We start from the raw sequence: 17,585 nt of genomic DNA, 5'->3' as shown, positions 1-17,585 counted from the left end.
TGCATTTATTTAAGCCTGGGATATAGTGCAGGATCTTTCATTATGATTCGTTGGATCATTTAAACTTGGGTATGACAAGCATGCAGACTGTACAATGATGAAACCTATTGAATCATAGGCTGCAACACCATCATCAGCAGGCACTAGTTGTAGCAGCAAACACACTGTGCGTTGATCATGCTGAATGTCTGACACTGTCAGAAAACTATCATAGGCCATCTTTGGATGCAAGACCGGGAAAATGGCGATCGTTTCACAATATAATCTTTCATCTGGGACAGCCTATAATCGTGCAGTGTATTTCAGGCTTTAAACTGCGTCAGGCTGTAACTAGCAAAAAATGGTGTGTATGATGGGATCCTAAATGTTAACACATTATTAATCTGTACAGAGTACTACAGTACTCTTCAATATATCAGTGTAGTACAACATCTATATGGACTACAACAACACTTTGACTTTACATACCTTGCACACATACCAATACATATACAGCACTTTAATGCACCATTTCCACCAGTTACAAGTTATGAGCATCTGCATTTAAAGATTAAAGTTTCATATTATTGCCTTCCTAAGACAAACACTATTTTGGTTTTCTGGCTTTTGTCAGTTGCTTTGGATAAGTGTTTGCAAAATGTCTAAATATAAATGTAGACGTGCAGCAGTGTAACATAACAGAGCACAGTAAAAAAAAGCAAAACATAATCTGTGAAAGTGTTTATTTGAGTTTGTAAAGCACAATTATGAATAAAATAAAAGTGTCATTGGTGATTTCCATTACCAATGTTTGGCAGAATAAACCTAAAAAAACCTGTTAGCTACAACAGACATCTAGTGTGACATTGGCAACAAAAAAATAAATCATTAATGCAGTCAGCAGAACAAAATCTGAATCATTGACTACACTTCTGTCATAAATCTACTTATCACATCAGTCAGGCAAGCCATCTATTAATAAAAACCAAATGATACTCAAACCTGCACGGACAAGACTTAATAATCAGATGATACTTAAGATTACAAAATGAAAAGCTTTCAGTTATTCAACTGAATATCTTTTCTCCTCTTCATTCTGCCTCAGTAAGCCAGTAAAGAAATTCAACTTCACCTGATGCTTTCTCTAGTTAAACAAAACCGGCCCACTTAAACTCATGACAACATAATGAAAGACCAGGAATCATTATCAAATAAAATTAAGACCTCATATTAAATCACATACAAATAGAATCTAGAACAAATTAATATTAGATTCACATCACAGCTGCTTATTTGACAGCATTCAGCTCAGCTCGTTCATGTTCAACATTATTACTTCTTCTCCTTCTTCTTGTCCTACAAAAAATAACACAAGAATCAACAATATTGAAAAGAAAGTAATTCATAGCAGAGATGTGATACAGAACAGTTGGTATGTTTACATGCAACCAAATAATCCGTTTGTTATCGTATTGATGGCTCAATCGTATTAAGAAGCAGTCATGTAAACACCTTAATCAATACTATTGAGGTCGATCGGAGGCACATTTGGATCGTATTGAAAGGGGGGTGTAGTCCATGATCCGATCAGCAGGAAAAAGTACGCATGCAAAGCATGATTCATAGTATTTTCTCAGTCGGATGCAAAAATACATTGTGCACATTTATTTTACGTCTTATATTTACCTCTTATTTATGCACCACATAATTCTCATGACAGAAACATGTAATAGCAAGACAATGGCAACAAAACTGGGATAGCTGCCCATTGCTCTGGGTGTGTTTGTGTTCACGACTTGCAATGCGTGTGTTCATAACTCATCAAATGCAGAGGTCATATTTCGAGATTGCGTTGCATACTTGACAAGCTGTTCACTTTCGCTTTCATTATTAAGGTAATGGGTGTATGTAAACATATCCATTGTGTTTCATTTACAGTACCTTTTCATTCATGGCAAGGATTATAAGAAGTTTTCTGAAGATGGCCACAAAGTCCATAAAGAGATCCACACAATGCCTTGAAAAAAAACCCACACATTCATGAAATTAGTGGGGACAACAGTGGACTTCACTCTTTTCTTTTATTAAACAATGGATTATTTATGTAAAATATTAGTTTTCCTATTGTTTCCTCCTTACATTGTGCCATTAGTGTATCATCAGCATTTGTAAAAATACTATCACCTGGTTATCCGTTGACTATAAGAACTTCTTATTTATTAAAACTGTATAGTTGTCCATCTTTCATACATCCCATTATAATAAATGAATGTTATTTATTTAAAATGTGCCATTTCATTTCAATGTTTAAAACTAGCCGTGTGTTGCTTCCTGACCATAGCATGAAGGTCATTCTGAGCTTATAATTACCAGATGTAATCTTTGTCTCCCATCTCTGCCTTCTCAATGATGAGCTGAGTGTCAAACAGCACAAATCCACACATAACAGCCAACCCCAGATACACGTGAGCCTGAGACAAACCAAAACACGATTAACATCATCATCACTAATTCAATCTTTGTTTCACACAGTCACATCATATCCTAGATCAGTGTATCCCAATCCTGATCCTCAAGGACCCCCTCCCAGAATGTTTTAGATGTCTCCTTATTTAACACATCTGATTTAGCTTGAAAGGGAGACATGTTTACCATTTTGGAAGGAGGCTGATAAGTTGAATCAGGTGTTTTAAATAAGGAGACATTGAAAACCTTCTGGGAGGGGATCCTCAAGGACCAGGATTGGGAAACACTGATCTAGATCACATACCTTCATGAGAAAGGCCGAGGCAAAGAAGATGTTGAGAAGTGAGACCAGCAGAACAACAGTCAGTCCGGACATCAGTATGCCTTAAAACATCAAACAAATACAATCATAAACTAATGAAAAAACAAAAAACACTGACTTTCCGTAGTTTAGATTAGTTTTATTATTTGTTTAATGGTTTTATTTAGTTTAGTTCCTCATCAAACAAGTTACAGCTGGTTCAAAACGTTGCCGCAAGAGTGCTTACTCAATCTAAAAATACTAACATAAGTCCAATTCTGGCATCTTAAGACTGGCTACCAGTTAAATATCGCATACAATTTAAAATATTACTAATCATCTGCAAAGCCTTAAATGGCATAGCACCCTCGTATATTAAAGAATTACTATCAGAATACAATCCATCACGTACACATCGATCACAAAATTCTGGCCACTTAATTATCCCTAGAATATCAAAAGTGTCTAAAGGTGGTAGATCCTTTTCCTACTTAGCCCCTAAGCTCTGGAATGATTTACCAAATAATGTTCGAGTATCAGACACAGTCGATCAATTTAAATCCAAACTTAAGACATTCTTCTTTAACAAATCATTCACATAAAATGTCCAGTAAATGTATTTATCCCGCAATTGTTAGTTTGTCCAGAACAAAGCATTCACATAACTCATCTGGGTAATATACTTATGCCGCAATAGGTAGCCTGTCTGGAACCGAGCGGATTTTTTCCTCAATCTCGAGGACAATGAGACAAACATTATTACTACGCTCGCTTTTCTATGTTTTGCCTACATCTATTGATGTAAAGCTGCTTTGAAACAATTAACAATTGTGAAAAGTGCTATAAATAAAATTGAATTGAATCATCCAGCAGCCTAAACACATCACTGAAATACTATCACAATTTGTTTTGCAACCCTAACCAATTTGTGATATTCAAAAAAAAAAAAAGCTTTTGCAGTTATGCGGTGAACATAAGCATTTCACTGGTAAGACGATAACAGAAGTCATAAGAATAAAATAAATGTTACAGCAGGCTTTACAGACTTGGAAAATAATGTACAATAATAGCATGTACTGTACACGTATAATATAATATTAAAACATCCAAGCTAAACTACACAATAAAATGTCTTCTTGTCCTGACACCACTGACATGAACTGAAGACTTAACTCTATTGTTGAATAGATCAGATTAAAGTAGCAAATGACAGAGTTGACACAACATAAAGGTGAGGTATGGCATTTGCATACCCATGCCATGTATTTGCATCCCACTATGTGCAATGTGTAACTTCTAGAAAGATCTTTTGACAGAAATGCAATATAATCTCTCCCTCCCTCTCTCTCTATATATAGTACTGTTCAAAAGTCTTAGACCACCATGCTACCATCTTAGATTTGTTGTTTTTGCAATTGTATAGTTATCATATATAATTATTTCTCAGTCTCTTTAATAGAATACAACCAGAAAATACAAAAAATGTTAAAAACAGTATAAAAGTATAAGCTGAGATGTCAAGTGGGGTAAACTGTCCACTTGAGCAATAGCAGGCAGCTGCAGGATCTCTTAAACCGAAATGAAATCCTAATTTCTAATTCTAATCGAATGACTTAATTATCCTAATGTGTTTCGTGCCAAGAGAGGTCACAATATATATATATATATATATATATATATATATATATATATATATATATATATATATATATATATATATATATATATATATATAACACACACACACACACACATAACTATGTTATCAGTAGTGTATAGGGTTATTTCGAAGACATGTATGGTTTGTGCACAGTTGCATTTAAAGGTGCTGTATAAATAAATGAGTTGAAGAGAAAAATGGTATCGGAACATCTGTAGTAATGTATAAAGACTTTACATAATGAACTGTATTGTTTTTATAACCCTAGTATATACAGTTTTTATTTACATACATTGCGGGTCCCCTTACATGGAAGTTGCTGTAACTTCTCTATGGGTTTTGAAAAGGAGGGGTTAGCTGGGTACTAAGCAAATGGTTGCAATTCGCAATCTCACATATTCGACATTTATGATTTATTTTGCATCTATAGCTCAAAATTAGACGGTGCGCATTCAGACTTATTTTGCCAGCATGGATCCCATATATTTATTTGTAATTTATTTATAATGTAACAAAACCTATCGTGTTCTTCTCCCTTTTCTCAAGAATCAATAATACACACACAGACACACACACCATGTGGGGGAAGAAATATTCTGAGAGCAGTTTTGATGTGTACCTCCTAAGAAGAGATAACTCCTGCGCTGGGCATACAGAGCGCTCAGTGTGAAACAGGCAAAGATGATGGAGGTGCCCAGGAAAGCAGTCACAATAATGCTGTAGAAATAATAGAGCAGAGGACATCACTCATTTCATATTTTATGAGAAATGCATCTAACACACAACTTCTTTCATAATGTAACTGAATGACTAAATGTATTGCATGTGTCCCTGGGTCAGAGTTTAACCAGAGAATAAACAAACAACATCACACCAATATAATGTTTACTCTGTGTTGAGGGCAAAATACCTCGGGTTGATGGCAATGACGTGGTCAATGAGCGGGCCGAGTCCGAGACCTGTTTAAAACACAACGCTAGCGTTACACCAGGAATATCTGTGCGGTTTCACAAGTTTGAGGAGACGATACAAACATCTCACCTGTCAAGAAAGCGAAACCAGCCAGGATGGCCAACCTCTTCTTCTCAGTCTGAGGACTGTGAGGGATCATAGAGAGCCAACCCATCAGAGCAAGTGACCCCAGCATTATTATCAGTCCGCTCTGAAACAGATCAAGTCATCTTAAAACAATCGTCATGCTCATTTCCAACATTTATTTCATTATCAGAAAGAGATCAGAGCCTATGACAAGGGCAATAAATTAATGCTGATTGTGTGCTTGCAGCAGTAAATGAAATATGTGTGAGTATATGTAAAGGTCATCAGTCACCTGAAAGATTCTCGTGATCAAATAGACGTAAGAGCCGGCGGCCGCCACCAGCATACAAACAGCCAGACTGGCGTAGACATTCTTCAAATGCTGCTGGGTCGAACGAGAACTGATAACAGACAAATATTATCACTTTCAATTTATTAAATAACATTTACTGTAGACAAAAACAAGACAGTTCAGTGTCTAAATTAACATTTGCTGTGCTATTAATTGTATTCAACTCATGCAGTAGTGTTGATTAATATCATTTACATGAATATAAACTAATAATAATAATGACGTAAATCACGTGACACACTTAACTTACATCTGTGAGAACTTAAAGACAGCGTCAAAGTTTAAGCTGCGATCAAAGACGTTCATGTTTCCGTTCACTGGAGATCACCTAAATAGAAACATAAAGTTAGAGAGAGAAAATGTGACATTAAGACTTATTTCTGATTTCTATCTAACGTATATGTAGAAGTGAGTGAAAGTCATTAGACTGCTCGCGATATAATTGTTATTCAGGAAGAAGGAGGTGATGTAAAGATGTCGTCAGAAAATGAAAATAAGCGTGAACAGCACTTCCTCGTGTAACTAATGTCAAACAGTTCCCGTTCTCGATCTAAAGCACACAGATCATTCTAACAGTGTGTGTTTGTGTGTATGTTTGTGTGTATTTGACAGAAGATTTGTTAGTGGACACACACTCTGACAATATGTCAGCTGTATGTTGTGTATCGTGGCGTGTTTGTTTACGCGTCGTGTTTCGCAGATTCTCGCTCTTTCTGACGGGTTTAATCCTAATAATCATCGATCAAACACATCACTACTCATCGCTCTACTACAAAAATAAAATTTACTTTTACCGTACGATGTGAAAATGTGTGTCTTCTCGTCTGTTCTTGGGTAAAACTCAACACCTCCCTATCACGTACATACAGATTAGTAATAACGCGATGATGTCAGACGTTTCGTCGAAAACGTAATGACGCCGTGCACAGGAAGCGTTTGGCCTTAAAGGGATAGTTCACAACAAAATGCTGTTCATTTTGCTTCTACACTCTTTGATTTAAGAAGTAGCATGATCCTGCAGTACAGAGACTGACGTTTTAGTCATAGGGGTAGATTTCTTTAACAGTTTTTGATCCTTTAAATACATTAATATGTGCAATCCAGTTTTAAATATCAGATTACATATCGATATCTTCTGTCTAAAAGATCATTTAAGGCCTGTTTACTGACACCTAGTGGTATCAAATGTAACTTTCTGTAGGGTCATTGACCAGACAGGTCCTAAATAATAAGACTTTAAAACAAAAACTTTTTTAATCTAATAATCTGACATTTTATTTGTGTTTATGATGAGATTATGAACAAATACAATAAAAAAAAAACATAAATTATTCCACCCATGTGCCACAATTTAAAGTGTTTTCTCTAAAATAAGCCTATTTTTTATTTACTCCAAAGTATGTGTAGGGGACTCTTTTAAGAGTTAACTTATTCCGAATTCTGCAAAAAAGAAAAGAAAAATGATAATTATGCTGCAGAGCTGAAGAGGTTAATAAATATCCATAATTGTTCAGTAACTGACTTTACAGGTACAATATCATTTTCATACCATTGATCAAAGAAAAGCTTTATTTTGTACACAATATTGTTGTTCCAAATGGGAAAAGTTGTGTTCATAGGACAGAGTCCATGCTATTCTTTTTTGTTTTTTTTCAATTGAATAATAAAACTTCAACAAACATGCAAAGTCACATTTGTTTATACAAATAGTTGGAAAATGATTCTATATACTATCTTAATTTATGTTTTTAAGTATCTAATAATCCAATTTACTTTAACTCTTTCCCTGCCAAAGTTGCTAGCCAGCCCATCATTTTTATGATTTTCACAAGGTTTTTATGATTTTACACAAAAGTTTAATCCTTTACAGAAAATTTTCTTCTTCAAATGTACAAACAAACAATATATCAAATTAAAGAACAGAAAAAAATAATCCTATCTTCATTTGTTCTCTTTTTATCACCTCTCACATATGTTTCTTTAAAAATACCAAAGTTTGGTATGGGCGATTTTCGAAGCAATGCTGCTGAGCGTGTTCCAAACTGGCCATAGATATCTATGCAGCAACGTGGTCACGTGATTATAGCAAACGACGCTTCATTGCGTCATATTTGTTTTAAATTAACGTTTAGAAAATCCGATGGTTCACCACTAGGGGGAGTTGATAACGTATGACCAGTGCTTAATATGGTTAGGTGAACTTGGGTCATTTCTATTATGCAAGTTCATAAAACATTCATCTCTCTGAGTGATAATGCTACTATAGTGCCTACTTTTTTTATAGACAGATTTAATGGCAAACATGTGCATAATTAAACGGGGAGTTAATGATATGCTTGCCCTAAATAAAACATTTGATGAAAATCTGACTTTTTCCTTGTTTAAGTGCTGTAATTGGGTCCCCATTTTATTACAGATCAATCATTTCAATGTGCTTTTGTGGTTCAGTCAAAAAGAAAACTCCTGAGTGTTTTTGAAAGTGTATTTTATTTATTGTATAATTCTGAAAATCATTGTGACTGTTTAAAACAGCACGTGAGAACAGATGATTGACTTTTTAATATAACGCTATTGTGTGGGACCTGATCCGTGACATGTATGATTGTTTTAATTTACTAAAAACATTGAACTATAGGTCCAACACTCAACATAATATAACTGTATTATAACGTTAGAAATATAGAAAGTTAGTGTTCAGGACTTACCAGCCACAATTTAGATTCTGATGCCCGCTTACTGTGTTGTATACAGTGAGGTTTGAAGATTTGTTGCTACTTCACCATACGTATTGTCATGTATGTGTATTATCTCAAGCACCCAGAATCTTTTGTAGCTTGAACATATATGTGTTCGGCTGCTATTTTTAAACACCTAAGGGTTTCAAAACAATTTCCTAAACTAAAAGGAAACTATCCTAGCAATGGACGTTTACGTCCAGGTCTTCAATGCGGCCGGCCCATCAAGCCAGCCTCAAAACCAGGGTACAAAATACCTATTACTTATGGCTTTTGATGTTTTTGAATGTAAAAACCACGTGAACGTCATAAAACAGGCCATTCATTGACCATTTAAAGAAATCAGGTAAGAAACAGTCATATGTCTATTCAATGGTAAAGTAGGCCAGTAACAGTTCTTCTTATCTGTTTGTAGGACTGCAGGTGAGATCCAACAGAGAGAAGAAGAGCAGAGGATAACCACACTGAAGGTAAGTACAACACGTAGGTGAGTCAGGAACCACGTAGAACCAACAATACTAGACAAGGGCGGACTTAAGCATGGTGGTTTGATGTGATGAGAATTGAAATGCTTATCTGTGTATGACCTCCTTCCCTTTTAATAAATCTACGTTTTAATCCTCAACTCTTTGTGTCTTGGAGCAGTACATTATAATAACACTGTTCTAGTGTATGTCTGTACTGGAATATAGCACAAGGTAGTACATGTTTGATTTTATTTTATTTTTGTGTCCTTTATTGAGCTTGACAGCTATTAATACATTTTCCAAAAATGTTAAGTAACAATGCCAACTATTTTAATCTTTTCTGGTTAAGAAAGTTTAGATATAATTGCACATACAGAAGAAAAAAATCAAACCATTTTTTAAATCCCTGGTATCATCATACAGTCAGTAAACAATCAATCTTATTAAGATATTGGCTAATTGAGCCATTAGGTTTAGTTTAAATCTGTTTGTATTCAATAAATGTACATTTCACAGAATAGTAACAACCCAACCCTCCCCCCAAAAAATTAAAATAAACATTTGAAAACCTATGCATTTGCTGCTCTAAGCATTTATTTATTGTTTCCTGGACAGGGATTAAACTAGTCCAAAACTAAAATAAATGTAAGAGCTGTCCAAACTGAAAACAACTTGCACTGACATATCTTAAAATACATCAGTGCCCTTTCTTTTGCCTCAAAATGCACACAAGTAATGTTTTTAGTAAGGCATGTTTGTTAAAATTAGTTATATTTTTAAATTAAACTAAGGCCTAGTCCTGGCTTAAGCTAATCTCTGTCCGGGAAACTGCCCCTTAATGTCTTACATGTTTAACTAGATACTCTTTATCTTTTAAATACACATTTTAGTGATGAACAATCACATTATATTGTTTAAGTAACCTGCAGTGGATGTTATGTGTGCATGCTTAGCTCAAAAAAACCCTTTTTGTTTCTTTACATTGCCCTGTTTCCATTGAGGCATTATGTTAAATTCTTCTTTGGAGATTCCAAATATGGCCTGGAAATCTTGATCAGAGAGATATCGCTGAAATAACAGAAAAAGAGAAAAAGAAAATTTTATGAAATTATACATCAACATGAAAAAAAGATTTTTTTTATTTTGTTTACCATAAAAAACTAGGGAAATAATAATTTATTAATATTTATAATTCAATACTGCATTCACACAGTCCAGCAGCTAAGAAAATGTTACATGATAATTTATTCGATTTTATAGTTATTTATAAACCCTGTTTATTAAAGGTGCAGTGTGTAAATTTTAGTCCACTGCTTACCCCTCACTTTTGAAACATATAGAGAAGCTACGGTAGCCGCCACCGGACAAACATGTCATCGTCGGAGACAACTTAGTAAAAAAGTTACTCCGTTAAGGGCTTCTGTAGGAAAATGGCGGCACAAAATGGCGACTTCCATGTAAGGGGACCTTCCTTGTATGTACATAAAAAGATCTCGTTCTAAGGTAATAAACACATAAATGTTCATTATGAAAGGTCTTTATACACCCCTAATAATATAGTTTTGTATATTATTTTGCAATTCTGTCAAGAGATCCTTCTAAAAATTACACACTGCACCTTTAAGAGAAAAGAGTGATAGACTTAGTTAAGATTTTCTGAATCCATATGTTAATTTTTAAATATGAATGTGCTCGTAATTAAAACCCGACAGAAAACAGAAATGAGAATAAAACATATAATTTAGATAATTATAAGATAATTTATTAGGATAATTTTAATAGAGATATGGCTTTTTCAGCATTGATTGGACAAGATTATGAATACAATTTTTTACTGTATCTTAGTCTCAGGGCCTTTTGACACCTGGTCACTTCATTTGTTCTCTCTGATCGGAGAATGACATTCAACATCTTTTACTAAAGGGACAGTTCAACCCAAAATAAAACTTCTGTCTGCATTAACAGTCATCAGTTCCTTTATTCGGTTAAACACAAAAGAAAATATTTGTATAAATGACACACACACTGTACACACACAGTTGACTGTATTTGTTTTCCTACTATGGAAGTCAACTGTGTGTGTACACCATTATTTATCAAAATATTTTCTTTTGTGTTCATCAAAAGAAAGCAACTCACACAGGTTTCTAACAACATGAGGATGATAAAATTATGACTTTTTTGGGTGAAGTTGATGAAAACAACCAACAAGGGCGAGCCAATGATAGAAGTTCAATGAAACCAAATAAAAACACCAGTGAGGAGTGGCAGACAGGCACACAAGTTCACTGCAGTTTAAACCCGAAAACAAATGAAATGAGAGCATATCAGATGATGTTAAGATAACCGGTTACATCATGAGAGGAGAATATGTCATTGCTAATTCATTCTCGGTCATGAGCGATGTGTGTCGTTCTTAGCGAAACGCAATGTTGCCACTCACTACACACAGGATCTCTGAAGGTCAGGCAGAGCGCCCATCAGGTTGTTGATCAGCACTCTTACTAAAACCATTCTCCCCTGTTTGTTCAGTTTGTTCAGGTGACCAGCTCTTAAAAGAGTCCTGGTCGTGCCAAACTTCTTCCGTTTAAGATTTATGGAGGTCACTGTGATCTTGTGAACCTTCAGTGCAGCAGAAATATATTTCCCTAGATCTGTGCCTTACAACAATCCTGTCTCTAGCTCTGCAGGCATTTCCTTTCACCTCATGGTTTGGTTTTTGCTCTGATATACATTGTCAATCGTGAGGTCTAGGAATTGTAAAAAAGGTTTGGAATCAGGGGTCTCGCACCATGCTCCTGGTGAGCTACCGTCCTGCAGATCTTAAATCCAACCGAAATCAAACACAGCTGAAGCAGCTAATCAGGAGTAGGAACAGGGTTGGAGACACCTGCTATAAGTACTTTTGATATTTTTCTGTTTAAAATATTTACAGACATTTTTAAAATTCAGTTTTCATTGGAATACATTTAGACAATTTATTTAAACACACACATTTCTTTCCTGGCCTTTAATCTATGCAGCTGCTGTATGTTAAACATCTGCATATCTGAGCTTTACGTCAAGCTCCACTTCTAGCCATCCAAATTCAAGAACATAACCTCTAAAAACAACGTGAATAACCCTCTTTAAAATCCCTGAAGACGTTGTCATGGGGAGCAAGCAAGCGTAGATCTTTTAGTTTACACACCTCTTTGTGGGCGGGGTCCACATTCTCAGGTAGTTCCCCTGCCAGTTTGTTCATCAGCATTTCTGGTGGATATTCTAAAGCACCCTTACCCTCGACACCACCGGATTCCTGCTGTCAGGGAGGACATTTTTAAAACAAATTTAAAGTAAAAACTATGAAATGTAAATTGTTCATGTTATACAAGGAAATACGATCATACAGATTCAACTTTAGTTGGTACTGTGATCTCTCCTAACTCCTCCTTCAGTTGCTCGTAGGTTTTGCCATCCTGTTGTAAAGATAAAAAAAGAGTGTGTGACGCGTAATACACAGACATGTCATGTAAGAAAAACTCTCTACGGTTAGTTGATGCAATGTAAATCAGGCTCACACTCCATTTTGATGGGTCCCACGCCATGAACCAGCCGGTAAAAGTCGGGGGTTCAAAGCCCTGCTTCACAAGCATTACAGGTGTGTCTGGGTCTCGCATTCCAGGATGAGTCCGCAGGTATTCCTGGCAAATGGTCACAGATTCCCGACGCTCCACTTCATTTGCTTCATTTCCTATCCACAGGAATATCTGGAGGAGGTAAAAAAATAATGATCGCAACAAAAATGTAACAACGGATACAAGCAACATTTCGTGTAATATGGCTAGGTGGGATTACTTTGATTGAAAAAAAATACTACAAGTTAAGTATGTGCACTAAATCCGCACAGACTGCATAAACTTAGATAGCAAATAAGGTGACTATAAATTGTAAAACATAACCCGCCAAACTTGTTAGTGATTTGCATCATTACCACAATAGCTGGACATGATTTTCATAATTTCATTCACCTCATTTTCAAAAACTTATCGGATCTAGACGAATCACAAGAATTGCATTCTTTGGATCCAAAACGGCAAAAGTTTGCACCCTTTGTAAATACACATTTGACATAAAATGCAATAAAGCATTCAGAATTCATGTAAAATAGCTATAACTCAACTGTATATGCATCCTAAATTGTGTGTTTGAAGTCTTTGACACAGACAATGTTTTAATCTTTGGTTTGCACCAAACCAAATTACCAAATCTTTGGTTTGCATCACTCCTTCACGGACATTATACTGTAATATGAATGTGTGTTGACTTTAATCCTGCACGTTCTTTTCGAAATCATCAGACAATGCATGGCAGAAAAATAGATGGCAGTATTTAACTGACAATTTTAGTTTGTGATCTTGTGAGGACTCCCTATGCAACTCCTGATTTAAGGAGTCTCACTTTTACTTACTCTTTACAACAGTGATAAAGTCATTGGTGTATGCACGGTTGCTCTACCTGATCCCATGTGTCCAAAAGCATGACGTCATCTTCTCTTAGATCGTCCTGTGTAAACTGGGTAACCTCAGAGGCAGTAAACTGACCCGTCTTATTGGAGCATTCAAAAAGACGTGGTTGATGATCTGTAGTAGACTGCTGTAATCTTTAAGAAGACGACATCAACAGTTAAGATTGCAATTGAAAACATTGTAGTTTTTTGACTTTATAATAGCAACCCACATGTACTTGTTTATCTGTATACCTTCTGTCACTTGCATATGGTGTCTTTCCACCTAAGAGTTCCCAGAATTCAAATGGCTCCTGTCCTTCAGCCATAACTTCCTCGGCTAAACCTCGACCAAGGAAGGAGCTCACCTCTTTGGCCATAGCCCTTTCATCCCCACTGCAGCCCTGTCACATTATTACATCACATTACTTATTAGGCTGTTATTATTCATATTTTGTCAGATTAATGCAGTTTGTCCTTCAGTATGATAAAATAAACAAATGCATATGACTGCTTAACCTCCTATGGTGTGTCCACATACATGGACATCATATTTTTTGTTGTGGGCACCATAATACTTAATTCTGTGTTCCTGGAACCTGTTTTAAACAAACATGGGCAATTACAGTGCTTTATGTTGAAAAAAAATTTGGTTATCATATTTATTGTTTCTTCCTAACCCCAAATAGCTGGAAGAAATCTGAAAAAAGACAAACCAAAGCTCGGGTCTTAGGAGGTTAAATATGAATTAAGTAAAAACAAAAATACGTAAATCATGTTTAAACTGAAGCACAGTGTAACTACAAGCCAGAATACAATGTCTCCAGATAAATTCATGTTGGCTTATTAAACACACATAGTGAACAGAATATACTCTATACACTTGAACCATAACATAATGTTTATATTAATGGGATGAATTATTTGTATTGGCTACACTTCATGTTACTCTGGCACAACTCCCTAAAACACTTTCAATGCCATTCATATAGTTTTAATTTTTATTAATTATTTTGTGAACCTGCCTGAAAGTGTTGCTTTCTACTCTTGAACAAATTCTTTATTCACAAATTTTTAATTTTATTTTATTTATTGCAATTTGGATGAAAAGCCTGCAAAAGCTTTGCGTTGTGCCGCATTACCACCTTGCATGTGCATTATTTTCTTATTATTCAACGGCCTGTTGTCAATTATTCCTACATAAGTTATACCACGGGACTGTTGAATGGTTTATTCTGATTGGTTAAGAAATGTTCCACGGGTGTTGATTATTTTCCAGTAAACCGCACACCTAACCTGTCAAATGTCTTAAAAATAGGCAACAGAGTGTTGTTTGTGGTAACAGCGGTATAAGCGGAATAATTGACTCCGGTCCTTTAAATTATTTGAAAATAATACACACCTGTGTTGTAACGGCACTCCGTGAAGGTGTGAATTATTTTCTCATAATTCAACTGCCTGTTGTCAATTATTTCTTACTTAAAATCATACAAAGTGATTATATTGTTTCAAGATTTGAAAAGATAAAGGATTATAGATGACTTTAACCTAATGTTGTGTTTGGTGCTTAAAACGTCTGGTCTTTATTTACGTTTTTTGGAAAGTTAAAAAAGTGAAAAAATCCTTTTGGTTTGGCAGATAAAAGCAATTGAACAAGTTTTGATGCCAAGAATGTTTATTATTGGATTCCCTATCCATTTAACTTTATTTCATTACCATGAACACTTCTGATCTGTGGTGTATTGGAAGTGGTGGCACCATAATGCAGTATTCAGTAGTTAGTACTGCCTACAGTATCACGTCCATTATAAAGGGAATAGTATAGCATCACACTAAAGATTGCTTACTTTGCCATACCACAGGAAAACTCCAGACTGGCTTTTTAAAAGGAAGACATCATTGGAGTTGAGCGAGGCGCTCAGAGCTGGTACTTCAATCGCTTTTGAATTGGTTGGGTGAGAGCCACAGATCTGGAAAAGACGAACCGGAGGCTCTGGCTCTGACGCTGCCTTTCTGGAAGTGCCACCCTAGAATCGAAAGATATGAACTGGGATGTATGAAGAAAATAAATAACATTTATAATAAAGCCTTTTAGTTTGTAAGCCTACATTTAAAAGATTTAAAGTATCTTATCTGATCGTTTCTGAGAAATATTCACTCTACCTGTCTTAACTGTTTCCTACTGATGGCCATTTTGAAGATGTTTGTGCTTGTTCTGTCTACAGTAAGTGCTTAAAGCACTACACCACAATTCATCAGTTTTGATGTATACAAAATTTTAAATGACTGCCTTCTGTCTTTTACAAAGCATTACTTTGCCCCCGGCCGCCGCATGTTTTCAATTAATTCCAATGGAAACTCTGAGTTTTTCAAATAAGCCAGCAGCTAGCGTTTATTTTCCACGCTGAAAACCGTCGAGAGTGTCGAGAGTTGAAAGAGATTCAACTTTGGGTGAAAAGCTCAGCTCGTCAATGTCAGTTCTTACACGGCCGTCCAATCACATTGGAGGAGGGGAGGGACATTACCACAGCAACCAACCGGCTCACAAAAAAACAGCTGGCTTTCGCTGTCCTCCAGACGTTTAAAAGTATTGATGTGCACAACCCCTTAGTTATGTTTTATTTAATTTAGGTATAACCAACCTTAGCTGAATTTCTTAAATATAAAGCCATCAAACACCAATGTAGATCTAGCAAAAATCATATTTTACCTCAAAGATAACCATTTTGCCTTTGAAAATGGTCATGAAGTGACGTGGCTCTTTTCCCATGGTGACTCTGACTTGAACCGGCTGACCACCATACTGCTGATCCAGAGTAACAGACTGATACGCACAAGCAGTTATTTCATCCTGAGTTGCATGACGGCCCTGTCAAATACATAAAAAATCAATAAAGCATCACTATCTGCAACCTGTATGTGACTCAAATATTGGGTAGTATTGTAGTTGGGGATTATATTCCTACAATTTATAACCAATTCTCTTACTGTAACTAACAATACTGCCGTTTGAGAGGTGAACTTTAAGTCACAGGGCTACAAAGAAAGATCTTCCACAACTGGTTTTGATTTTTCTATGCACTTATGTGTCAAAAGAAAATTCTCACAAACTCCTTATCCTTATTGCAATGAGAAGATTAAAAACAATGATAGGTAAAATGTTATAGTATTGATTGAAAATATTTGTATACAAAGAAGTTTTGTCTGATTTCTTGTATTTCTGCACATTTTCACACTGAATGTCATCCAACGTCATCACATCTTCAAAAAAAACCCTAATGTTCATGCTGGAAATTAAAAATATGTCACTGAGCTGAAGCTAAGCTTTTATGAAAGGAAGGGTTGACCAAATAATTTCAAATGTCTAAAAGTGTTTTATCAATATAGTACCTGTCTCATCCACCTCACTATAAGGTCGACATTGTTTTATTTTCTTGATTCATGTGAGCATTGTACCTGCATATTAAAACTTTAAGCACTTTGGATAACTGTTTTTGTCTTGTTTGGATTGCCTAGATGTTAATTTTTTCCACTGCCTGTGTTTTTGACTACAGCCAGGGGCATTGTAAGTGGGGGGGACACCATTTAATGGGCCCTTGAAGATCTTGAAATTATTCTTATTGTTTTCCAATAATACTGCGTTTCTGTGCTGCTTCTCTGTTCTGCGGTTGTTGAGGAACGATGCAAAGCACTGATTGGCTGTGAAGGAGAGCGGCCTCATCTCAGTGGAGTGAAGCAGCAGGCCCTTCTCAAGATATATCTGCTCTTGTTAATGATACTGAGATAAGTTGTGAGTGAGAAATAATCTTAGAGTGTATTCACGCAATGCATCCCACATAGGTGAGAGTGGTAATATATACAAGGTAAAAACGGGGGTAAAAGTTTGGCCCGCATCATATTTACATTTTTTTAAATCTGGCTCTCGAAGATGAGTAGTGTACAGCACTATCTGTAGGCTTTCATTGATAAAACTAAAGCGGCTGCTCTACGCCTTTCATTTGTGTGTGAAAGTTTTGCACGCTTATTTCCTCAATTGCTCTGAAATATTAAATAAAGATTCTACATATACATGTACAAAACACTGTGCAGCATGTTTACTTA

The 17,585-nt window shown here is 35.7% G+C and overlaps 2 protein-coding genes across 4 annotated transcripts in view; both read right to left on the bottom strand.

Annotated features, from left to right (window-relative positions):
* Positions 1-705: 705 nt before the first annotated feature.
* On the bottom strand, positions 706-6,713 carry tegt (testis enhanced gene transcript (BAX inhibitor 1)). 2 transcript variants are annotated; one of them, XM_065241962.1, is made up of 10 exons: positions 6,591-6,713; positions 6,047-6,124; positions 5,737-5,845; positions 5,448-5,568; positions 5,317-5,365; positions 5,026-5,123; positions 2,750-2,829; positions 2,350-2,450; positions 1,921-1,996; positions 706-1,335 (listed from the first exon to the last, which is right to left on the bottom strand). In XM_065241962.1, the coding sequence occupies exons 2-10, from the start codon at positions 6,100-6,102 to the stop codon at positions 1,312-1,314; spliced, it is 714 nt and encodes a 237-aa protein (XP_065098034.1). In that variant the 5' UTR covers positions 6,103-6,124; positions 6,591-6,713; the 3' UTR covers positions 706-1,311. The 2 variants fall into 2 exon arrangements, with proteins under 2 accessions (XP_065098034.1, XP_065098035.1); XM_065241963.1 differs by having other exon boundaries at positions 6,596-6,672.
* A 2,537-nt stretch (positions 6,714-9,250) lies between these two features.
* Positions 9,251-17,585, bottom strand: part of avil (advillin) — a 31,304-nt gene continuing 22,969 nt past the window's right edge. The window contains exons 13-20 of one of the 2 annotated variants that reach the window (XM_065241960.2): positions 16,195-16,353; positions 15,332-15,511; positions 13,740-13,888; positions 13,496-13,640; positions 12,559-12,747; positions 12,388-12,456; positions 12,189-12,299; positions 9,251-10,066 (exon numbers count right to left, since the gene is read on the bottom strand). In XM_065241960.2, coding sequence (XP_065098032.1) covers positions 9,953-10,066; positions 12,189-12,299; positions 12,388-12,456; positions 12,559-12,747; positions 13,496-13,640; positions 13,740-13,888; positions 15,332-15,511; positions 16,195-16,353 — 1,116 coding nt within the window. In that variant the 3' untranslated portion in view covers positions 9,251-9,952. The remainder of the gene's footprint in view (positions 10,067-12,188; positions 12,300-12,387; positions 12,457-12,558; positions 12,748-13,495; positions 13,641-13,739; positions 13,889-15,331; positions 15,512-16,194; positions 16,354-17,585) is intronic. The other variant, XM_065241961.2, reaches the window with a different exon arrangement.

Source organism: Paramisgurnus dabryanus, chromosome 14, assembly GCF_030506205.2.
Source record: "Paramisgurnus dabryanus chromosome 14, PD_genome_1.1, whole genome shotgun sequence".
Taxonomy (NCBI): domain Eukaryota; kingdom Metazoa; phylum Chordata; class Actinopteri; order Cypriniformes; family Cobitidae; genus Paramisgurnus; species Paramisgurnus dabryanus.
Note: the sequence above shows the minus strand (reverse complement) of the source record. Positions and strands in the feature narration are given on the sequence as shown.